The 25657-nt window shown below is 40.3% G+C and overlaps 1 protein-coding gene across 2 annotated transcripts in view; it reads left to right on the forward strand.

Moving 5' to 3' along the window:
• Positions 1-1531: 1531 nt before the first annotated feature.
• The window catches only part of tasor2 (transcription activation suppressor family member 2), a 32267-nt gene continuing 8141 nt past the window's right edge, over positions 1532-25657 (forward strand). Inside the window, exons 1-17 of one of the 2 annotated variants that reach the window (XM_021307405.2) lie at positions 1532-1943; positions 2263-2411; positions 2660-2755; positions 2864-2936; positions 4240-4331; positions 4417-4554; positions 4660-4790; positions 4910-4926; positions 9842-9941; positions 10038-10132; positions 10258-10364; positions 11071-11143; positions 11244-11315; positions 12069-14183; positions 17828-18560; positions 18662-19124; positions 21684-25124. In XM_021307405.2, the coding sequence (XP_021163080.2) occupies positions 1910-1943; positions 2263-2411; positions 2660-2755; positions 2864-2936; positions 4240-4331; positions 4417-4554; positions 4660-4790; positions 4910-4926; positions 9842-9941; positions 10038-10132; positions 10258-10364; positions 11071-11143; positions 11244-11315; positions 12069-14183; positions 17828-18560; positions 18662-19124; positions 21684-25124 (7929 nt within the window). In that variant the 5' untranslated portion in view covers positions 1532-1909. The remainder of the gene's footprint in view (positions 1944-2262; positions 2412-2659; positions 2756-2863; positions 2937-4239; positions 4332-4416; positions 4555-4659; positions 4791-4909; positions 4927-9841; positions 9942-10037; positions 10133-10257; positions 10365-11070; positions 11144-11243; positions 11316-12068; positions 14184-17827; positions 18561-18661; positions 19125-21683; positions 25125-25657) is intronic. The other variant, XM_021307406.2, reaches the window with a different exon arrangement.

Below are 25657 nucleotides of genomic sequence, written 5' to 3' on the forward strand. Positions count from 1 at the left end.
GTATTCCCGTAAATGGTAATCAGGACCTCTAGGAGGATCTAGAGAAGCTTGAGTTTATTTTCTCAGATTATCTCTCATATCAGACATCATATACATAGACGTCTCGTTGGGCAGGTTCTGCCTCTGACATGCGTCAGAGCGTCTGCCATGTTGAATGTGGCAAATCTGCAGTTAGTCTGAGTCACTTAAAGAGTATCAGAAGGAGTTTAATCTCAGAACATACTTTATTTTCGTAATATTTTTATTTTTGCAATATTACGAGTTTTTTTTTTCATATCCCTTTGGCTTCATTCTCCTGACTTTATACTCGTAAAGAATAAAAATAATTAAAATAATCTAACCTGGCCCTATTACTCCAGGACTGAAATAGTTCTGCAAACTGTGACTATTTTGGAAATGTTCCCCCTTAATTCTCATATGAAGTTTTTTTCATAATATTACCACTTTTGTCTTTTTTTTTTTTTTACTTTATTGTCCTAGGACTTTTTTTCCCTCATATTAGTAACTTTCTCTTTAATACTCCCCCAAAACGTTTGTTCCTAATCTGTGACTATACCAGAAGTTAAAAGATTCACATGTGACACGGTTTTATGAAATAATGAAGACCACAATGTTTAGATTTAACCAATTGACTTTTATATTCATAACACATACACAAACACACACACATATGTATATATATATATATATATATATATATATATATATATATATATATATATATATATATATATATATATAAATCAGTTGGTACATTTCCACTTAACTTCTTTCTTCCACAATATGGCGGTGACGTTGACGTACGAACCCGCGCCCAACGAGGCGTCTACGAATATGATGTCTATGTCTCATATCTTACTATGTCAGGACATAGTGACAATTTTATTAAATATGTAAAAAATACATTTACACAAACGTTTATACAAACGTTGCCTACTTTAAAGCCTTAAACTCTTTGATCCAGCTGCTTTTGGCCATAGCCAGTACAGAACACATCACGCTCTCCACACACAGAACTGTCTCACTCCTTGCCATATTATAATTAATAAATAAAAATGTGAAGATGGCAATGTCATAAATTCAAATTAGCTTCACTTTAGCTCCAGCTGCAGCAGCAGCTTGCTCAGTAGGAGTGTTATGACTCCTTTAAAGGAACCAAATCTTCAGGATCTGTTCAAAAGAGCTGTTTAAATTATCATTTTTTAAAATATAGATATTTTGTGGAGCAAGCCATTTCCACCTAATATATTGTGGAATATATTAAATTTCGGAAACCTGGCATGTGTATGTCAAATTCACAAAATTTCAATGGCCTGTAGTAAATGAGATTTGTATTTTAATTTAAAACCACTTTATGTTAATATAATTAGCCGCCTGAGTAAAAATATAGAAATAATCTAAAAATTAAATTAAGTTAAAAAGGTGTCTAGTGCAGTAAACAACGACTTTCGCCAACAGTTCTATCGTTCAGGTTAACGAGCCGCTCAAAAGAATCGGATCGTTCATGAACGTCACACAGCGCCACTCCGTAGTTTTGGTGCACACTTTCAAGATGGACGCTTTCAACTCGATAGGTTTCTGTTTCTTTTTCTACGCGGAGGACGCAGACGTCGGCTGTCCGTACCGGGGGCCTTCCGCCGGACCGAAGAAGTTTCGCAGCTAAGAACGCGTGCCGTTTGGGGAAGCGAGGGGAAAGTGAATCAAACGCGAACAGACGTTTTCTTCGTCGTCTTTGGACCAAGGATTTTCTAACTTCCTGGTTGTCAGTTGGAACCGTGGCGACAAGCACAGAGGGAGACTACAGGGAGCCTCGGCTGTTTTCGGGATTCGTGGGTCGCTTGTCATGTTTAAACCCGGGGGTAACTGTTTAAAAAGACCAGGGAAGAAAGAAGGACTGATTTCATAAGCAATGGAAAGTGGAAATGGTGCTGCGTCTGGCGAAGGTGACGAGCTTATTTATGTTTTCCGACTTGTAAACGTGGAAAAAATGGGACATTAAATGGAAATATCCCTGTGTGACGGTTGGCTGATATTTTAAGCCCCATTAACCCACGTTATAGGGAAATGTACACCTAAAATGCTAGGTGTTGGTTAGCACGGGTCAGCCTGTCCCAGGATTGTGAAATCTTTTTTTTTTTCCTCCTCCTCTCCCCCAGCTCGCTGACTGCAGTCATCTGTAATTTTCCAGCTCCCTGTGAATGTTTCGCCATTTCCCATGAATTATTATTATTATTATTTTCTCTTTTTCTATTTACGATGCAGGTATTTTAATACCCGTGTCGGAATCGTCGGAGGACTTTCAGAGCAAAATCCTGGCTCCACTTCAGGACGCGTACTTGTACGAGGAATCAGAGCTGTCCTTCCGATACAAGTCTGCACTTTTAGTCAAGAACCCCGACCTGGAAGACAAGGTCAGCTCTGTGGCTCCCTAACCAAACACAACAGGAAGTGGTTCATATTAAACTACACTGTGTGTTAGATGTTATGTATTAATAATAATAATAATAATAATAATAATAATAATAATAATAATAATAAAATACTTTTTCCCCCTCCCTGTAAATTATAATAAGTAAAAACAAACAAGTTTAAGTCCGCAGTTGTTGCATGTCTATAGCGGCTTTCGGATTGATTTATTCCCCCCCCTTCTCGTTTTCAGTACAACGCGTTTCGAGAGGTTAAAAGAAACGCAGGGTACTCAGAAGAGGAGCTCCAGGAAACATACGGCTTTTTGTTGTTCGACGACGGCAGCAAGGTACGGCCTGGGCGTGATGTGCGCGGCCCGGAGAGGCTACATTTGGAGCAAATCTCGGTCCCGCTTCACGGTGTCCGCTGTTTTTGACGTTTTTTGACGATTTTGCAGGCTAACGCGGTCGCAGAAACCGGCGTAATCTCCGGAAACAACACTTGCACAACTTTGGGAGATCCAGCAAAAGGTAAACGACGACGCTTACTTTTATTTTTCTTCTTCTTCTTCTATGGCCCGAGGTCTGACGTAACCGTGCGAATACGACCGGGACTACGAGATTTCAGATTTTAAGTGTGAATAAACTTCGGATGGACTCACCATTAAAAATATTTTCCTTTTTTTTTTAGTTTAAAATAAGTCCGAACCCGTCCTCCAAATGGGAAGCTGTTGTTGCCTGATAGTCCAGTGCCTCTGAAAGTGAAAGCAAGTTTCAAGAGCCCTATTAATGTATACAAATGAAAGTGAAAAAAACAAACCCTGAATTGAAAGTGAAACTGTAATTTTGCAGGTTTCTGAACTGTATTTACTGTGGGGAAAAAAAAAGAGAGAAAAAAGAGGGGGTCACGATAAGGTGCTTCATTAGACTTTAGCAGCAATATTTTTGTTTCTCTCGTTTTTTTTTTTTTTTGTTTTTTTTTTGTCTAGGTAACTATAAAGTTGAAGCGCTATTTGTTTTTGGTGTTTGTTTATATAAAAGTCTTTTTTTCCGCCAAGAAACTAAAGCTTTTTATTGTGTTGTGTGTCGCTGAACGTAGTCGTGGTGTGCACTTCATTTCGCAGTGTTAAAATTAACTCGATCTAATAATTTTAGTGGTATACATTGTGAGGTAGCTGCAGAAGAGCCTCAGTATTCCCTATTATTAGATCTATTTCCTGTTTCAGGAGCTCTGTTTCTGTAAACTGCAAAGCACGGTGAAAAAGGGAACCCACCAGTCAGGTTTTTTTAGTTTCTTATGTTTCCCACTAAAACCAGATTAGTGACTTTCTTTTCTTCTTCTTTTTTTAAAGTAACTTTCAAAACCTTCATGGATTTCACTTTTTTTGTTCTGTTCAGGTTTTTCATAGACCACATGATATTTTTCAAGATACAGATTTTTTTTTATTACAGTTTAATAAGAATAAAAAATGTTTGTTTATTTAGTGGGTGAGTTATGTCCCATGTGTTTCTATATTAAGTTCTGCATTCTGTAACAACAGAGGCTGAAGAAAAGTGTCATACTTCTGGCCGGCCTAAACTGAATGAGATCATTCTGACTCTTTTGCCCTGCGTTAGGCGTGTCTCTCACAATAGTGACACAGTCTTCCTGCAGGGTGTGGTTGTTCCGCTGTAGGTGTGTCAGATTTATGGTGACCTTCGTTTTGACCCTTCACACTGAAGACTGAAATGTTTTGTTCATTGACGACATCAAACAAATATTGCTGTTTTTTTGTTTGTTTTTTTACTTTTGTCCAAAAGCATGTATTAAAGTGAAAGTTTTCTCCTCTCAAAGGTGTTTATATATCCATGTACTCGGATTGCTTGGACCTAAATCGCTGGTATCATGGCAAATCTGGATACATCGCCATCATCAGGCTGACAAAGGTACTGAAAAAAATAACATGGAGGTATGTCCATTTGCTAATACTTTTATTTATTTATTTGTTTATTTGTTTGTTCCTTGATAAAGGGTAAAGTCAAAAGCGTTGCCGAGAACTACACACAAAATTTCACAGAACCCACTGTGGGCTTTGACTGTCATGTGTCGGAACAGTTGCCCACTGTGTCTGCCAAAACCAGCTCCTTCCTTGCGTTTGAGAGAACTCAGGTACGATTTCAGTCTTTGAGAGCGCTTCGCTTGACACAGTTGTGTTGAGCGTAGGGTCGACGCAGACACCGCACAGCTTAAGAGCATTTTATTTTGCCCCTTCAGTTCTACTTGTATGAGGCGCCACCGGATGGAAGCAGTGGAGCATCTCGGCCTCTGAGCGCCGCGTATCCGTTTGCTGTTGTGTCATTTTCGTACATGGACACAAAAGCATCCGCTGTCCTACAAGAGAGAAGGTACTATATCGCCTTAGTGTCATTCTCATTAAGTGGATACAACATGTTGTCCTTAGTTACATATGTTTAATATTATACTTTTAAACTGATTTTAATTCTGTCCCTATTTCTCTTTTTAGTGAGGTGGAAAAACAGGGTAAGTAAGATGTGAACCACTGCAAACAATAAAGGTTGTTTTAAAATCACACTCATTTCCTGTTCGGTAAACGTCTTAGTAGCTAATATGCTTTGCAATTACTCCCTTGATAAAGGAAAAATTCTTAATACTCTTTTAAGAAAGAAGCTATTTAATCATTTACCCATGCTCAGCTCCCCTTTATCCCTTCAAATATGGCTAATTTCTTTCTTACACATGTCTTTTGATTGAATCGGCTGGGTACTTAAGGTTGCTTTATGCTTGACGCATTCCCGCAAGGTCCGCATGGCCAAATGACGTTATTTTGGCTTCCACGCTCCGTGTACCTGGAATAACTTCTGGACTGTCCCTGCCCAATCTGTACCAGCAGCACGATCCGTAGATTAGCTCCTTTGGGCATGCATGAACAGAATAACTTCCGGATTCCCGTTAAATGCGGTTTATTAGTTTAAACAGGACCGAAAAAATGTATTTCTATAATTTCCTACAACAGGCTATAATTCTCTTGATAACAACTATCATTATTTTGTACGAAAAAATATATTGTAGTAGAAAATTGTTTATTAAACCTATTGTGCTGTTATGTATTGGTGGACCCATTAAACATGGAAGAAGACCTTGTTATGGTGACTACATCGTTTATTTCTTACAAAAAACGTAACTGTAGGTGATGAAAGACTGCAAACTGATCCATTTTGTTTTCAACACTGTTGGAGTACACAGTTCATTTCAGAGAAAATTCAAATGAATTAAAACTTTCACTGTGTGATGTATTCATTGTACATGCTCAGAGCAGTCAAAACATCCATCGAAATGCGATTTAAGCATTTTTGTCTGTATTTTTGGTATTGCCTTTGAATCATGCAGTATTCACATGATTATAACGAAATACAAAAATAATCACCCCACTTACAATCAGGTAAAAGAAGACAAAAGTAAGGAAAACTAGAATTTGCCTTCCCGGAAGTCATTCTGTTTGCGCCTGCACGAATGAGCCAACGTTACCGCGCTGAAAACATGGCAGACAAGCAAGCGCTCCTTCTGGCGGAGGTTCGTAAATATAAACATCTTTATGATTCGGCCCAAAAAGATCGTGATCAACAAATTAACAGTTCCTGGACAGAAATCGCCATTGCGCTTGGAAGAAAGTAAGAGGCTTAAATATTGGAAACAAATGTGTTTTCTACTTCTACGTGTTGTGGGGTGTGGTACGCTTGGCGCAGGAGCGCAACGCTGCCCTCTAGAGTGTAGGAGAATAGTGCTACTTCAGAGGAAGAGCGGCACGGAGCATAAATGATGCAGACGAGTCCGCATGTCTCATTTATGCACGGAACCCACCTGCGTCAAGCATAAAGCAAACTTTAGTGTGCATTCAGTCCACTCTCAAATGATTGCAATAGTCGTTGATTTGATTTAGCTTTTCTCTTTATGGTCTGATAGGAACACGGTATGAAAACACACACATGCTTAATGAAAAGACTGCCCTGGGTGTCCGCATTAGTGGGCACCGCTTACTTTTACCACCCTTAAGGTCTCAGTAGGCACGGAGCCAGCCATTACAGAGGAGGCGGGGATTTGTACTGTGGGCCATTTTTGGCTATTTTACTTGCTAAAAATTCATATTACGGATCTGGGGTCTCATTTATAAATCTTTTGTACACACAAAATGGCGCCTCAAACGTACATACCTTACTTTCCACGCAAAAGTTGGGATCTATAAAAAAATGTTTTTAAAAATTTGGAGACAGGGGCGCTGTTGAGCAGGTGATGGAGTAGGATGTTTTTTTTTTTTTTTTTTTTTTCCGGAGCCCTGTCAAACTTCTGATTTTAAGCTTCAATGTGCTTGGTAGTCTAATAAGCTACAACAAATCTACTTGGTGAACGCACGTGTAAGGAGAATATACCGGAATTGGGGTACAAATGGCAACGAAACAGTGGAAAAACAAAAACGAAGAGTCGGCTAAGGTACAACCTAGCATAGCCTCGATGCTAACTACGACCGCTCTGAACCCGGACTGGAGATTAACGCGGAAACAGTGAAGTCTGACATCCTACTATTGCTCAAAGCTTACAGAAGTAATAAAGACAGATATGAAAAACGCAAATGCTACTCATTTTTCATCCCTCAAGATTGAGCTAAGTGCATTACACACGTAAAAGAAATGGAAAGATGTTTGTCTTCATGGGTTCATGAGTTGACTGTTTTGTCCACGGAGGTGACTGTGCTTAGAAACAAATGTGAAGTCATGGAGGCGAAAATGCGGAGGTACAGGATCCGAATAATTGGAGTGCCTGAAGGAAACAACACAAGCACTACAACCGTTGTAGCAAGGCTGCTAAAAGAAGGCCTTACAAATGGATAAAGAGGTTCTTGTGGACAGCTCACACAGAACCCTGAGGCCTCTGAAGACGGACGGCAAGCCATGTGCCATTATCGCCAAGCTCCACTACTTCCGGGACTTCACTGAAGTTGATGCAACGGGACGAGCATCGCAGTGTTTCCTGACTATACTACGGGCGTCGCTAAAGCTAGAGCTGCTTTCAATGAGGTCAGGCAGGTTCTACGTGGCAAGGAAGGACTTTTTTAAGGGCATCGTGTACCCAGCAAGGCTTCGCATTACATTTAATGGAGTGGAAATGAATTTTACTGATGCAAATGCAACGATGACATACGTCAGAAGAAATATTGTCCAAGCGGAGAACGAGCATACAACTAAACCATGAGTAAGCACAAAGAACTGTTTGAGTAATCTCAATTGTTTTGAGAGTATTGATTTTACCGTGCAGTTTTACTTTGAAGAGGTCTAGGGCTGCTTGAACTGTAAAGAGACCTAAAGGGCACTTGTTCTGTGTTGTGTATATAACATTTCATCATACTGCATGCAACTCCGGTTTTGTATGTATTCTGTACTTAAAAAAGCAAACAGTTCTGGGAAAACAAAATTGGAGATGAGGAAATTGGCGACGCAGATGGTAAAGTGGTGAATCGCAATCAAACTGCACCATGATTCCTTTCAAATTTTTATTTCACTCTATATCACACTTTAATCATAGATCAAGTTCATCGTAAGCAGTGCATAAGTCATCGTAAATAATAGCCCACACAACATTTTATCGGTGTTTTCAGCCATCAGATCTCCTGATAATCACCTAATTGGCATATTCCACCGATAAACCGATTATTGTGACAAGCTGTGTGACAAATGGTCAAACCCAACCGTGCGTAAGGCTGCGCGGTGCATGCATCGGCATAGTTGGAAGACCTTGTGGGGGAAACGCGATTCCAAAGTTCAAATACTTCTTGGCTAATGGTGATGACTGACCAGTGTTGTAGTCAAGTCACTATGCCTCGAGTCCGTGTCCAGGTTCGAGTCTCCAGTGTTCAAGTCCAAGTCATTAAAAAAAATCTGAGTCGAGTCTGAGTCAAGTCACTATTGATCCAAGTCGAGTCCAAGTTCCGCACTAAAGTAAGCATAGCCTACATGTTTTTAAACTAAAAAAAAATCCACACTCCACCACATTGCACTAATAATTTAGATATTAAAATTATACACCAAATATTCTAATGACATATTAAAATCATAGCCTAATGATATAAAAAAAAAAGTTGAGTCTTTTTCTCAATTTCCTAGTCAGAATGATCTGAATGTAGGAGTCCGAGTCCAAGTTCGAGTCATCAGTGCTCAAGTCCAAGTCAAGTCACGAGTCTCTAAATTTAGCTAATGACTCGGACTCGAGTTCGAGTCTCGCACTCGAGTACTACAACACTGTGACTGACCAATATGCCGTTTTAGACTGAGCGTTGCTTTCCACTATAACCTGCAGGTGAGATTGACTACACCTCCCTCTTAGGTGCTGAATGGCTGCACTCCTACGCTCACACCCATGCAGCTCTCAGCAACCATCGGCCTCCTAAAGTGCTTTTTGCAGTGTGTGTGTGTTTTTGTGGTGATGGGGTGGGTCGTAGATGAAACAGGTTTGCTCGTACAGGGTGTGTTGTCCGGTCAGACGGCAAGCACAACACACCACACATACAGACTTCACTCAGGGTCATTCAGATGTCAGACGGGAAATCTTGCGAAACCTGTCAGGATCAAATGTGAGTTCAGAGTAGATAAACACGGACGACCAGAAAGAACAACGATGATAGTTTGTGGACTGACTTTAATGGAGAAAACATAACAACGCAAACGGGCCACTCGCATCGCTTTCTGTTTGGCTGCATGTCACATTCGACAAGCCGCCTGCTCGTTTGTCCTCGTTTGGCCTGCTCGTTTGGACCTAGACGATCCAACATGTTGAATATTCCCGATTTGATTTTAACGATTCCCGTTCTTCTGACCGGACCAGATCACTCTGACAGGAATTTCTCCTAAGATAGCCGAGGCCTGTCGGAAGGGGAAGGGGAAGGGGCAAAATTAGGGCTAATTATCCTGCCGTGTGACAGCCTCAAGAGACCAGCTATTCAAGTTTTTTTTTGTTTGTTTTTTATCACCATCAGTCTGGCGGTGGGCCCCTTCATAACCGTGGGCCCGGGGCAGCCACACCCTCTGCCACCCCGCTGGCGCCTCTACAGGGTCTCAGACAAAAGCCCAGAAACTAAATCCTGACAACAGGTTGCCCTTTAGAAATGATTTTGGGGCTTTAAATCTTAAAAGCTTGATGCAGGATTAAAATTGCTTTAGCTGGTGAAAAATAAACTTTCTAAAGAGCAGTTTGTTGTAATTGGAAACCTTGGTTTCTACTGTAGGTCAAGGTTCTAGTAAAAGGAGCTAGATGAATGCATTATTCACCTTGCACGTAGTTATCGCCGTCATCATTTAACCAACAGTTAGGTTTTGTCATTACTTGTTCAGTTATATAACAATGGACCATTTTTTTAATTGTTGCTGTATTTATTTATTTATTTTTTCAGTTAGTCACTACTTGCCATGGAGGGGTCAGCTTCTGATAGAGAGCCATTTTTACCATGTTGAGCTAATTTCTGCTGCAGGGGCCTCTATTCCTGCACAGCTGTAAGTCAAATCTGCACTTTAAAAATCGATTTAGCATTTTATTGTCTAATTCATAAAAATGTAGTCTAATATTTGGTTTTCTTTTTCTGTTTTAAGCCCACCAGTGATCAAGGTTAAGCAAGCCATTCACATGTCAGTTCTGCGAGACCTTTTGCCAAGAGCGGTTTTTGAAACAAGTTATACTGAGGAAGGTATGTTTAGATGCCTTTCTTACAAAAAAAACATCCAGCTTTTTTTTTACACATTCAAAACAAGCCATGGAGTGATTCATATGTTAACACAGGTCAATCTTTTTTTGTTTTCTTATCTCTTTCAGTCTTTTTGGAAGGCTTTTACTGTAGTTTGTGTGACTTTGTGCCCTCCGAAGCCAACGAAGCCAACTCCTTTGCTCTGCTCCTCTCGGAGATCAGGGAGAAAGAAATTGTGAGTCGGTCCAGCCTAGTTACTGATTACAAAAGAGGAATAACACAAAGAAACACAGTTATACATTTCAGGTCATATACAGCAAACCCACAGCCCAGCAGGTCCTTGAAAGTTCATACAGTAAAGCTGTAAAACTATTATTAAATATCTTTGTTTTTAATGCTTGTCTGTAGTAACTGTCGGTAGAGTCAGAAATCACTTTATCCGTCTCAGGAGGGAAATGTAACTTTGCCACGAACCTCCAGAGTCATGTAGAAAACATGTATAAAAGTGTTAAGAGGCAAACTTACTAAAATAAAACAAACATTTAAATGGCAAAGATAAATATGAATAAGCTATATATGAGATTCTTATACAGAGTGCCTTGCAAACGTTTACACCTAATTTGTTAGATTCCAATCATTAAATGTTGTTTTCATCTTATTTTATCAGGTGGATCTGCCCAAAATAGTTTTGGGTTAATAAATTGTATATGGCTGCATTGTACAGCTTGACTTGAATGACTTTCTGTGTTGCTCAGTTTTGCAGCGTGGAAGTAAGAACTGTTTACTGAACATGCTCCTACGGCTGAACAGCTCCAGTATAATCAGTAGAATAAAAACAGAAATTCTCCCCTTTGCATGTAGCACTAGATTCAGTTTTTGATGTTGTGGTAAGTTTACTTCTATCTCTAACATAAAAAAAAAACTTGCTTACATTTGCACAGGCTCTTTGTGTGCCTTTAAACGATGGAGGATTTCTTAACTTTATTCACTCATCGCACTTCCTCAGATATGACGGTAAGCTATGGAAAATAGACTGTATACAGGTTGTCACTTGCAACACTAATTTCTTTATGATAGGCTCATTAATGACGTTAACATTTATTTTTCGTTCTAGATGTTGAGTCTGCTTCGGTAGAGGTTATGAAAGGCCTCTTTTTGTTTCCTGACTCACGGGTTATAACGAAAGGTGATTATAGTCTGAATTACATTTTGATGTAATCAGTTTTCTTTTTACCTAAATGATTTAAAGTGTGACACTAATTTTGTCTGGATTTTCATGTCAAATATAAACTAGTTTTAGGCAAGGCGAGGCAAATTTATCGGTATAGCACATTTCAGTACAAAGACAATGCAAAGTGCTTTACATGATTAAGATATAGGAAAATGCTTTAAGGCCCATACTTTTCATCATGAAATCAACCTTTCCACCCTGGCGAAAAGATTGGCCCTGGAAACTTTGCCTTTGACCCATTATACGGACTTCTCTGCTTTTTTATCCCTAGAATTAATAAACTTTTTTTTCTTTTTTTACAAATAAAGATTGGCTTGCATTTTTATTCAGTTCCCTTTATTCTGATACCCATAAATAAAATCTAGTGCGAACAATTTCCCCAACAAATTGGTAAAAAGTGAACCTTGCCTGCAAGCTGAATTCTCGCCACGAGAACCCGTCTTGTCCTGTTGTAGGAATAAAAGCCGCCTAATTGAATGACAGTGAGGTGAGCAGATCTCGGGCCACAAGTAAAAACCACTTTTCATTTTCACATGGTGTTTTTGCTTAAAATTTCCACCCATATCCCCTGTGCAATCAATGATGCAAACGTGCTTTGTAAACAATTGGGGAATACTCAGCCATGTTACTTTGTTTCTGTCATAGAACTTCTTTCTTTTTTTTTTTTTTAAATCAGTAAACTGTATTTTTTGTTTTCTTTTGTCACAGACATAAAATCTGTAGGGCAGACCTCCACACTGTCACATGAAATTCTTCGTGTTCTACCAGCACTAAGCTATGCCGAGGGCGAAGCCGAGAAAACATCCACGGACCCAAACGACGAGCTTTGTGAGGCGTTTGCTCTGCACATGCAAAGCTACGCTACTCTGATAAACCCAGGATTCCCTTCAAGTCCCCTAAGAACTTCAAGGGAGCTAAGCATCTTTCCGGATCAGTATGACGTGGCAGAAGCCTACAAACATCTCTATTCAGCTCCCGAGTGGAATAACAGGACATGGCAAACCGTTACGTCCTACTTGAACAAACCAGCCTCCTTCCAACTTCCAGTTGCCAAGGTTGCAGAAATACTGGCATCGGGACAAGAGGAGCGAAGAGAGGAACTTGATGATGATGTCTACATCTGTCTGTCATCACCTGAGGAGGCACCAACTAGCCCAGTTGGCATGGAGGCAGAGGACAGTTTAGCAGACGAGCAATCACTCAGTAATATTGAGGCATCTATGGACATTGCTTTGCCAAGTGCTGAATTACAAATTGCTCCGATACCTGTGTCTCAAAGTTTAGTGGCAGACAATTTGCAAAGTGAAGAAGTTACCAAAGACGATGAAAAATGTACCGATCTCACTGAACAGCTGAGCAAGCCTGATGATCCAGAGCCACTTACTCCTCCAACATCAGAGGATCTTCCTGCAGAGCTTATTGTCAAAATAACCTCCGCAGAACCAAGTGTCCCTGATGAAGTATCGGCAGCCAAGCATACAGACTTTCATCTTTCCGGCCTTTCAACCATAGCCAAATTACAAACGGCAGAAGTAAACGTCGTTGATGAGCCACAAAAGGTTTTGGATTTCTCTGTGGTCACCAAACTCCAAACGAGTGCAAAGCGAAGGAAACGACGAAGAAAATGTTCCAAAGTGAGAAAAAAGGTTTCTAAGAACTCTGTCAAGAGTCTGTGTTTAAAGACAGTTATATCCTCAGCTGAGGTTGAAGATTTAAACTGCGGGACAGAGCAGCACAAAGAGGAATTAAATCTTCCTCAGTTGAGAAATCCTTTAAAACCCAAGTCGAAGAAACTTTACAAGCGGAAGCGCAGATTTGGGAAACTATCCTTGAAAAGTAAGAAACTGAGAGCCGCTGCCGTTGAGTCAGCCAAAAATGGAATGAAGAAGTCACAGGTGGGACTGGAGAGTTTGGAAAGCTCAATTTTTCTGGGAGTTGAGCCTTTACCTTTAAGAAAGAAAACAGAGCGCTGGGACCTTAAGCCTATCATGAGTGAATGTGGAAGGATCTTGCTTCCTTTTGGCTCAGTAGACTTTTCTGATCATGTTAAGTCGATGCAGCGTGCGAAAAAGGACGAGTGCCTTGAAAAGTTGTCGCCTAATGTCCCAGTGAAACTTCCTGAGACGGTTGTAATGGACAAACCGCTTGGCACAGCTTTAGAGACGGCAGTGGCTGAAGCTTCAGTCACAAGCTCTGCTGACGGTGAAGCCCATCATCTCCATCCTGAAGACGGTTCAACGCCACCGGTTGATGACAGTGTTCAAGTACCTTTAACTCCTAACTTATATGCTGCTTTTCCAGGAAATAACGACACAAATGGTGTTCCGCTCAAAACAGATGAGGCCAAACGGCTTGAAAGCTTCGTCAGGGTTTCAGCAAAGGGGGAAATCCTGCTGAGAAAGTTAAAGTCAGTTCTTTCAAGACGAAAGAGAAGCTTGGCTCTCACCCTAAAAGAGCAACAGAGGGAAGATGCTGACCTAGAAAGCGAGGCTTGTTGTAAGAAACCCAAAGTGGACTCTGACAATGAGACACCTAAGGGTAATGATGCAACTCCTCAAAGGGTCAGTGTTTCAGAAATGGTATCGGTCGACCCGGGTTTTGCGTATTACTTGGGCTTGATCCCTAAAGGAAATCTAAAAAAGGTCCAAAATACCAAGGAGCTGGATACTCCGCAGAGGAAAGCTTCAACAGAGGAGAAGGACCTCCCCACCTTGGATAAACAGCCGCAAACAGCTCAAAGCCCTCAGTCAATTTTCACAAGGAGTAAAATTAAGACTCTGAAAAGGCACAGTGGCATCTCAGCTGAAAATGTTGCAAAAAAATGTAAGTCATATCTTTCAATTATTTTAATTTCGATTCTCTTTGACTGTGATGCAAGCGTTGCCTTTCCTTGGCTCTCACCTGTGTAACTCTCTCCTAAAAGGCTGGTTCACAAGGCAGGATTTTTTTGCCCGGTCTTCGCCCCGATCTCCCCCTTCTTTTAGGAACCGATTATCGACGTGTCTCTTAAGATAATCTTCACAGATATCCCTGCCATATGTGGTGTGTTAAGAGTTATCTGATCCACTTGGTGAAACATGGGGACCGCTCCGACCACAAATCGGGATTGTCTTGGCCCAATATCCTAGCATGTATGGTGTCCCTTGAGGACAGTTTGATGTGTAGCCAATCACAAAGCGAGGTGAGGGATTCCCCAAGAGAAACTCTCCTCCATTTCATAGTGTAGCTAGCGTAGAGCCCTCGTTTGCATTGTTTCTGCTTCTTTAACCAGCGCCTTTTCATTGTGTTTTTTTTTTTTTTTTCTCCATTAAAATCAGTCCACAAACTATCACCATTATTCTTCCTGGTCGTCCATGTTCATTAACTCTGAACTCACGTTTGATCTTGAGAGGACTCGCAAGATTTCCAGTCTGACATCTGAATGATCTTAGGAGAAATCTGTTTGTGTGTGGTGTGTTGAGCTTGCCGTCTGACCAGTGTTCCTCTAAGCTGCGCGCGTGCGCAGCAAATTTATGCTGCGCAGAAAATAAAATCCAAGCTGAGCTGTAAACAAAATTATAATAAACCAAGTTATTTTATACCATTTTGCAACTCTGGTGAGACGGTATTCCACGGTCTCGCTCTGTGAGCAGCGGTGCTGATCGGAGCGCACCGGTGATGAATGGGTGGGGCAGACGCTTTATAGTTGGGCAGGTTGCGATGTGCGTCTCTGTTCTGGACTCGGTTAAGGAAAAAATGGCCGGTCCACCCTAAGTAGAAAGCTGCTACTCTCAGTAGTTCTACTTCACTCTGTCATACTCAGTGTTTCCAGTTTTAGAACAGGTGATATCAGTCAGGTAACTAAACACAGCGTTGGATCAACCATTTGTTGAACATGAGCATGAAAAAAAGCCCTGATCAATGGATTGCAGATAACGTGATTCACCATGGCAACGGCAGGAATAAGAAGCCTCGAAGTGGCATTTCCCCCCAAGTGGATAAAATAAAATAAATAATTTCACCTGCGCTTTTCTGAACCAAAGAAGGCAGAGCTGCTATCAGTCAATATACAGCAGCGTCCATCTAATGAGCCGCTGCGCACCAGGACACTCTTAATAAAACGACAAGGATTTTGATTTTGATTATTAAGGAAACTACATCAAAAAAATAAACTGCAGCTACAACATGGACTGGAGAGCAGGTTCTAACTGGGTGAGGCCAGAGGCGATTCTCAGTTTTTCAGAGAGCTTTTATTAAGGTAATTTTTTTTTATTTTTACACAGAGTAGAGCGCGATGTGAAGCTTCACTGTAGAAGCAAGTCGTACCAAAAACCGCTGAAAAAGCCTCCTGTCTATGGATCTATGGACTCATTTTACTCCGACCCTAAAACACCTGCCAGACAGACAGTACTGCAGCCAAGATTACCTTCAACAATATTTAACTTTACGAAATAATTAATAACATTTGCTAACTAAAAATTTTCATATTTAAAAGCAATTTTTAAAAATGTAACATCCCATCCTTTATCGATTTTTCTATACTGGCTTTTCCCTAGAGTTGTGACATCAAGCCGTATCTGATGGGGAAACGCGGCTCGACGTCACACAGGGTCGGGGGGGGTCCATCCCGGACAGGTCTCCAGTCACGGGGCTAAGATTTAACAGTTTTATTACACTTCAAAAGAGCTAAATAATGTCTTTTTATAAACTCGAGAGTTGTGATAATTAATTGTTGAGCAATCCCGGGGAAAGCAGAGACTGATCATTGTAATGTGCGATCTGTGTTAAACTAAAATGTTTGACATCATAGTGTTGGTTATGCCCTGCATTGTCCAGGTTGTGGTTGGTCTTGTATGATCATAGGATTAATTTATACTGAATGTGACAGTGGAGTTAATGTTCAGGTGTGAAGTAGATGATGTAATGATGCAAGCTGCTGTTTTTGGTGCTAGTTGTAGCTTTTGGAGGTTTTCTGGAGGACAGGGAGGGAAGGGAGCTGAAACTGTGAAGTGGACTGTGGACCAGTTTGGCTAAAGTGTGAAGGAAGAACTTGGAGCTGCAAAGAGGAAAGTTAACCAGGTGATGTTCTAGATGTGGGAAGTGAAGGAGACAAGGCTGGCGAGGCTGTCCAGGATGATGCCGAGGCTCTGAAGCTGAAACGTGGGACAGAGACAGGAATGGTCACTGCATATTGTAAAACTACCAGATTTGGTTAAAGTTGACTTTGCACAATAAGCTAGTGAGGGAACTAATGTGGCACTCTGTCCACTGTCCTGGCAATATATGGGCTGACTCGAAAATTTTTTCAGTCAAACTGATTATATTTGCTTTAAATCCATGTCATACAGGCTATAGCTATATATATTTCAAGCTGAAGTAAAGGTAGTATTATTTAAAGGAAGAAACGTGTAGTTGAGGGGGAAATAAGTGAATGGAATCTAAAATATATGAATAGAAAGGTAAAGCTGGAAGTGTCAGAATTTGACACCAAATAAATTGCTTTCATTCTGTAAAGTTCTGTTATTAATCTTGTGGGTCTCTGATTGTGAAACACCTTTAAAGCATAACTGAGTGCAACAGTAACATTCCTGACAGTACAACATACAGCAGCTTCTGAAAGATTTTCTGCGTCTCCTACGTTATTAAAAAGCTACTTTTGGCATGAAAATGAAGTATAGCACAAAGAAATTGTTCAGAACTGAGAGTGTTTCCTCTTTGTGTTAGAAAAGTGATGTGTGGGTCAGAATATTGAAATAAATCATCTGACGACCCCAAAACGCTTTACACTGGTCAGTCATTCACTCATTCATGCACTCATTCACTCCCTGATGGTGGTGAGCTACATTGTAGCCACAGCTGCCCTGGAACAGACTGACAGAAGAGAGGCTGCACACAGAACTACATGCTGGTGCTAAGTCTCACTGCAGAAAATTTAAATAATTTAATGGTAATAAAATTGGAACTCTGCTAGATATAATCTCAGGTTTTGGACAGGCATAATATAGCCTCAGTGTGCATGTATGATGTTGCTCACAGAGGACAGTGATCGCTCAGGGAGTCTGTATGTTTGCTCAGACACATGAAAAATTAGGGGGAACATTGCGTCTGACCGTACGACCAAACCTGTTTTATCTAAGATTGTTTAGCGTTATGTGTGGTGTCTCTCAGGCTTTGGAAATTGGCAGACCTTTTAAGAATCCTGCCGTGTGAACCTGCCTTATGCATGCTATTTCTACTCCTTACTGTGTTTTACCCTCCTAAAAATGTCACTTTTTCCTTGCTAATGCAGCATTTTTGCACGTTTTCAAACTCTATGCAAGCATGTCATGATTGACTCAATAAACCTACATCTCCCATGTGAAACAAAGACATTACATGTTGGTGGCAAATTCTTTATCGTAATGCAAAGGTGTATTTTATTTGCTTTGAATGTGCCACTTTTTGTCTTCATGTGTTTTCTCTTTTTCTTCTCTGTTTTATCTTCACAGGGTGGTTGCATTTTCAGTCTCCAGCTTGTTTTACAAGTGAACAAAAATACAATGACGGTACTAGTGATAAAACTGTCAGGAAGACTATTAAGGAACACATTAAAAGTACTTGCACATCCACAGACGCTTTGAACTTACTTGCTGACTTGGCTCTCAGTAATGACAAAATCCCTTCACAACCCAATCAAGCACTTGAAAGAACTCCTAAAGAAAGCATGAAGGGATGGGACCTTTCAAAAGGCCTTTCCAGTGCTGATCAAGAGTCAGTTCTCCATGCCCTGCTTAGAAATCCCTCTGCTAGAGCCCTCCAGTCTCCTGCATCTCCTTCATCGTGCCCTCTTGAGGCAGACAAAAAATTGGTTGCTTTGATATCTAAAGATCATGCTTACTCACTGCCCCCGTCTTCCTTTCTACTGTTGGGTTTGCCAGGTACAGCCTTCCAGGTACCACCTTTACATGGTTCAACCAGACTGCTGAACCATCACCGCACAATATATGGTGATGGTACTAAAACACTACACCCTTCTGTCAGTATGGAGGACATGAGTGAACAAAACAAGGCCGCAGAATACCGGAACAAGCTCAAGCAAAAGGTCAAATTCTCTCGCACCATTGTAATAAAGGAGAAAAATATCGTAGTCACTAGACAATGGGAAGAAAACTACAACTTCAGCCTAGACAGCAGGTTTACTAGTGACCCAAGGAACAAAGTCGTCATCCGAGCTTTGCATGGGTATGTACATTTTCGTGCTTGGTGAATTAATCAAAATTGTCAATATTTATTTTTGCTAGTGTTAATTTCAGAGTACATCATGTTTTTTTTTTTTCCCATAGGCCATGGGATTTATCCATGCAAGACACTACTGAAGAGACCAAGCTCATCTACCACATGTGGATAGGCTTGTTTTACAGCCGATCAACACCCAGGTTCTTTCAAATGGATTCGGCTTTTATGCAGCCGTGTTCACAGGAACGTGGGTCCCTGGAAATGGGCAGTGGAGTTTTATCAGGCCAAACTAGGCCCAAGTCTTTGATCAGTACAGCTGTGACTCTTTCAGGTCCAACAAAAACTCCAGACCTGGTGAATTCAAAAGTGTTGGACCTCAGCAAAAAAGAGACCACGGTCTCTGAACCAGAATCTCAAATTCTGTGTTTGTCAGTGAAAAGCTTAGATGCCAAGCCTGTTTCTTCAGAGCAACAACTCGCCAAACAAGTGATGTCCATGTCCAGTGAGCCCTTAAAAACCAAGAGTGCTGTAACGTCACCAGCAGACCTACAGGAGAAAGAAACATTTCAGGTTTGGACTATTATTTTAAAGAAGAATTAACTATTGTATAAATTGAAGATGACTCATCTTGTGGCAAAATATATGCTGGATTTTCATTGGTTTATTTACAGTTGAGGACGATATTATTAGCCCCCATATGAGAATTTCATTGTTTTAAAAGTATTAAAATGGTGTTTCAAACATCCTACCCTCACTGGTCTTTCCATAGAACTAGGTGACAAAAATGCATTTTCATTCATTGGGTAGGTGGTATCTTGTTGGAGGGGCATGCTTTGTCGTGGTCAGAGCTCCACCGACTATAGAGCTGTCAGACAGGATCAGTCTTTCTTTTTTTTTTTTCTTTTATTATTTTCCATTAGACAACTTAGTTCTTTGACACCCATGCAAGTAAGAGTATGTCTTGACTACTGGGGTTATGGTTCTGTTCTGTTGAAACCATAATATTTGAATCCATGTTAACATGAAGAAACTCTTATTAAGCTACGTTCACACTGCAGGGAAATGCAGGACCCAAATCCGAACTGTCTGCCCATTTTTGACTCGTATCCGTCTTTTTCATGGCAGTTTGAACGGTCCAATTCCGATCTTTGTTTGTCACTTCCATAAGTGTCTACTAATTCTGAACAGTCATGTTGCATTTCATCCATCGTTTATGTCACACTTCTTCTTTTTTTTTTTTACACACCTCAATTGAACACTTCTAGAAACAATCACTTTCACCATTACTTCCATAAACAGTGCGCTGCTGTTTGACGACGACTCCTGTTATCTGCGCTTGCGGCAGGGCTGGAGTGGAACTCATTTTCAGCCCTGGAATTTCATGCCTCTCATACTTTAGATAACCTTATTATTATTAAAAGAATTATGCAGATTTATTTAATATTTAATCGCTACTTAATTCTTGTTTGTTCACACTCTTACAACAGCTCACATGTTTCTTCCATACAATCCCCTCATCACTACGGGCTCTACTTGTGACACTAAATCACATTCTGAAATATGGATGGGTCTTTATCGTATCGTTTTATCGTTATCTTGAAAAATTCCTTATTGTAATAAGAATTTTGATTTATCTTTACACTGTTGATTCATTAAGTGGGATAAATAAATTCAGAAATATAATTAAATGCAGTTACTGTGAGCAGAAAAAAAATCACACTTTATGTAACTTGAACCTTAATGAAACATATTTTCAATTTAGTTTTAATATATGTTACATTTTTAAATGTTTTTAAGGACAGTGTTAGTGCTTATTGGGCACTAATTGACATGCGGTCATAGCCACACAGTTACCTGAAAAACACTACAAGACGCTGTGAATAACCTTTTATCATCACTTTTATCATTATCACATTACCACAATACATTGTGATAAAACTTTAAGTCCATATCACTCACCCTTGTTTTGAAAATGGTCATAATTCTCGGGACAAATTGAATCACCTCTTGTTACAAAGCCATCTGATAAATTCCGGTCACTTTAATGAATGGAGTGCTGAATCATCTAACATCTCATAGCACTGTTCATACACAACAGCACCATACTATTCATTATTTTAATTCTAATATTCACTTAATGAGAAATCCTACCTGCCCACTCAGGACTTGTCATGGCTGGTACCTTGTGCCATTTCTTGCTTCTGACTCTAAGGGGCTACAAGATAAAATTCCCGGTTATGTGACATTGCACCATATTATTTAAACTATATAACATAACATTATGCGGCACAACATTACAAAAGTCAATGACTTGGTAATTAGCTAGTAAGGTGGTTTGCAGGCCAAGTTCAACATCTTTCGTTACCAATTTCATCGTCCTCATTTGATGTTGAAACCGCAAGCAAATTGTCCTGAAAAAGCTGCTAATTTTTACACATTTAGCAGTGTCCGTTTTCAGAGCTTTCTTGTTTAATTTTAGCTTTTTCCACCGCAATGCTCGTTGACAGAGTGAACTGACATTACGTCAGGGTGCGCACAAAAAAGAGCAGCCCAGGGATGGCGGTAACAGCGAAGCAACGTGATCCACTCCAGTGTCTTGACAGCGGCCAAAAAAAAAACAGCTCATGAGGCCCAAATATCAGACTGGCCCACTGGGAATTGTCATGGTCCTCCCGATTAGCCACCCTGGGCCTGGCTTGCGGGTCACTTTGCGGCCTTGAACCATTCAGACAGTAGTTGATGACGGTCGCATTTAATAATTGTATGAACGGCCACCTCAAAAAAAAAATCTGATTTGAGCAAAAAATCGGAATTGAGCATTAAGACCAGCAGTGTGAACGTAGCCTTAGTCATCTGATTAATTAATGGCCTTGTAACAGTATATCTTCACATGAACTTTTAAAAAAAATTCAACAATGAACTATACAATACATAATACAGTAATTATCTAATACTTTAGATGTTTCACATGGTACATTGCAAGAAATTTTAAAGCTAAATGTTTCGATGGACTGTGTTGCTGGTCACCTGTTGAAGATTAGCATGTGAAATCATGGCAATTCTTTAATCGTTAAATTGGAGAAGTAATACTATTTTATTTAATTCACCTTTTACCACTTTCTTTTACAGTTCAATAAAGAGATGGTGCATTTTGGAAATATTTCCAATGAGGATAAGGATGTTAACACTAAAACAGCTGAAGCTGAACACGAGGTATGCTGTGTTGATCACAAAGAAATACCATCTTCTACGAGTGACGGCACATTAAGTCAACCAGAAGAGATGAAGAATATGCCCCTTAAACCTGAAACTGCTGGAGTTACATTTGAGATTGAACCTGTGCTTCATGAATCCAGTAAAGAAACCTGCTTCCAGAATGTTGTCATTGAACATGGAAAGGATGCTGTGAAGAGCTTGCTACAAGAAGATGCATGGTGCTCAGCAACATCCGTTATGGACAAGGAGGTAAACTCCAACATGGATGAAAGCAATGTGACGCATCCTGGTGTGCCTGATGACGTCATACTAAAAGCAAAAGAAAGCTCACAAATGGGGAACAACCCATGCCAAGGTGGCAATAGAAATCCTTCTGTAGATACATTGAACACACAGAATACGTTTGTCAACGACGAAGAATCTGATGTCGTCTGTAATGGCAATGTTGCAAATGAGAAGCAGTTAAATGAGGAAAGTCAAGCCTCACTTGACAAGACTAGCAATCTGGAAGGAAACATGGATTGTTGCACAAGATTTACAGAAAACGAGTTTGAAAATGAAAATGATTGCTTGAAAAAAGATGGCGAAGAGGGGGAAACCTGCATTTCTGCAGATCACATTGACAGAGATTTGAGAAATCAGCTATTACCCAAGCCGTGTGATGGTCTTGTACATCATTGTTACAGTTCGGAGAGTAGTCTGATACAAATGAAAGAACGACTGTCGTTTTCTGACGGCAAGGAAAATGCTTGCTTGGGTGTAGATCCCATTGTGTTGAAAGCTGACAGTCCCACTTTTAACACTCCACCAGATATTGCAACTAAATTTGAAGACACTGCACCACAGGTAAAATTGTATATGAACAAGACAGACTCTCAGAAGATGGTGTTGCCTGTGTCTGATGAGGATAGCTATTCATTCGAGGACTCCTGCAAAGTTCCATGTCTTCCCCTGGACGAGAACAGAGTTGAATGCCTAAATGACGACAAAGCATCAGACCTGAATTTAAACACATGTAGTAATGATTCTAAAAGTCCGGAATCCAATTCAGCACTTGAAGAGGAAAATATTGACAAACCCTTGCTGCAACCACAGGATTCCCCATCCAAATGTGAAGTTAATGATGTGTGTGAGGTGGATGAACAATTGACTGGCACAAATTATCCCAAAACAGAAGAAACGAGTAGCTCGCAAAGCAAAATTTTGAATTCACTTCTAAATCCATGCATTGCAAAATATGTGTCTGGAGAAAATGTTCTATCACAAGATGAGGTAGAAAAAGTCGTTCAAGTTGTTACTGAGCCTATAGCTCCCCTGCCTGACAAAATGTGTGGCACATCAGAAGTTAGCAGTAAGATGGGAGAGTTGTCCCCTTGCAAAATACCAATTCTTGATGAAACTTGTACACCAGAAGTGTTTGGGAAAGAGTTTGTTAGCAGGTCCCCAACTACTACTGGTGATGAAAAACATGTTTTAAACTTATGCTCAAGGCCCAGCAATACGATGGTTGTTCTCAGTGATGGTGAAGACTGCCAAAATGTGACTGAAAACTCAACACTTTCTACTGATGAGGTGAATTTTAAGCAAGTACTCCAACCCTCTGCAGGTGGCACCAATCCTATCTCCCCTTCTGATCTTGGTTCTGATGTCAAAATAAGAACGCTTCGAGTTTTGCAAAGTATAAACACATTTCTTTCCACATCCAACAATGTTGACATGTCTAGTCGAATTGAAACGCCTGGCCAAAAAATATCTTTAGACACATCCATTTCGTTGAGCAAGAAATCTGTTGCCCGTTGCTTGGGATTAAGCCACCTTTCAGGTGGTTCCAGGAACAAGCAAACAAAAAACCAAAAGGCGGCACCAGGTTCCAGCTGTACTTTGCAAAATCTGTACAGAAAACCAGCTGACGTACCTACGTCTTGTGTTAAAAGCAAATCTGAGGACTTTCCCAGTGTAAAAAAACAGATGACGAATAAGCACTTGTCAACTTCTCCACATGATTTTAAAATTGCAAATAGCCAGGAAACGCCAGTAGACCCAAATTTCCATTCCTACGAAACTGTTGTCTCTGAAGGTTTGCAAGAGGAGCAGAAAACATCACATTCCAATTTAAGTAATGAATCCCATCCTTATTCTCAGCATCTGGTCAGGGCAGTAAAGCCATCCAAAAGTGAAGAAAGTCAGGCACACTGTCTCTCTAAAGACATGGATCCTAAAAGTACCTCCCAAAGTAAACAAGCTAGCAGCCACGTAGCCAAATACTCCTCACCAACCTCCATGTTGTTAAGGGAGACAAAACAGCTGTTTAAAGAAAATTGTGATAGGCTAAATAACAGTGTGTCTGAGCCTTCTTCCAAAACCACTCAGTTGGCAAAAAGGATTTACAGTAAATACGTAGAGGAAGATAAATTTGCGCTATTAAATTCTCATCATCAGAGCATGAAAAAAAACATGTCCAAGCACAAAACAACTCCATCATCTTCACAGTGCTCTAAATCTAAAGGAAATAATGAATTCTGGGGACAACACCCTAAGTTCATGAAATGCAGTGTAAATGGGACAGTGGAGGATAAAACCTTGCATGGTAATCAGGGAGACAGCTCAGAGAAATCCTTAATTTGTGACAAATATGATACCCTAAGTGAAGACAATCACATTGCAGGTCTTCACACTTCACTAAAATGTACAGTATTTAACACTGGTCAAAAGAGATCTTACTCTTTTTTGGAGCAGGTCTCTCAAAGGTGCCTTAAAAATGACCTCACTCAGGCATCAATGGAACAAGAGTGCCTCATCTTTTCAGAGCAGATGAAAAATCTTATAAAGAAGAGGAAAACGGAACCCCTATACCAGCCGGATACCTATGACAGTTCAGTATCTCGTACTAGTCCTTTGACCATCAGCTTTTCCAATCTTGAGGAGGAAGAGGATTCAACGCAGATTTTGGACATTCCTGTCTTTAGACAAAAAATAAAGGTAGATATGTCTGACAGGAAAGACCGGACAGCAACCACCGAGGAAGGAAGGGTGTTCCATTCGGTATCTCAGGATGAAAACAACCCAATGAAATATACTGGGAATGCTGCCATAACTGCAGAATGTGCTAGACTGTACAATGCAAAGATGAAAGAGGTTTGCTCCGCCAAAAAGATCCTGCCCAGACCGAGACAAAAAAGAGGTGGCCCGAGTACTGACACAAGCAGCCATTTTGACTTCTGTGGTCAAATGAAGAAAGAACTGGATGAGACCTTTTGGAGTAACCAGAATGCTGTTGTGAAGAGGGCCTGCAAGACGAAGTACAGATTCCACATACTGGTGACGTCTGATGAGTTCTTCTTCAAAGAAACAAAGGTATTAATTTAAAGACGCTCTGATTTAATGTTTTGTGTGATGGAAGAGTTATGGAAAAGGTTATAATGACATTTATGGTGTATATTTTAGCTTAGCCAACAGCCAAGTATCTTCATGAGAACTTGTCAAGTGCAGGAGTCTTGATGAGGGACTAGTGTTTTGCGTATTGAACGATCATCTAAGGCAAGAAATCTGTTGCTCTGATTTTCAGATGGAGAATCCAGCTTTAACTTTTATTGAATTTAAAATTACAGGCTGGGAAGGAGCCCTTGCTCTTGTTAGGTTGGAATATAAAAAGTAGGGTTACCCTTGTCCACAGCATGGGGTCTTGAACCAATCTACTTGAGAGGGGACGAACTCTGTTCCAATCTGGAGTTACCCTCTATCCCTGTTGCAGTTAAACCAGGTGGATACCTGCAACTTTTTTAGTGGTATTGGTTGACATTTTTTGTAATTATTGTAGGGAAGTTTTGAATGTCTCCTTGGCCTAATAGCCAAGTTGTTGGTCCCTCTTTTCATTAGGGATAAGCAGA

Source organism: Fundulus heteroclitus, chromosome 2 (genome assembly GCF_011125445.2).
Source record: "Fundulus heteroclitus isolate FHET01 chromosome 2, MU-UCD_Fhet_4.1, whole genome shotgun sequence".
NCBI classification, from domain to species: domain Eukaryota; kingdom Metazoa; phylum Chordata; class Actinopteri; order Cyprinodontiformes; family Fundulidae; genus Fundulus; species Fundulus heteroclitus.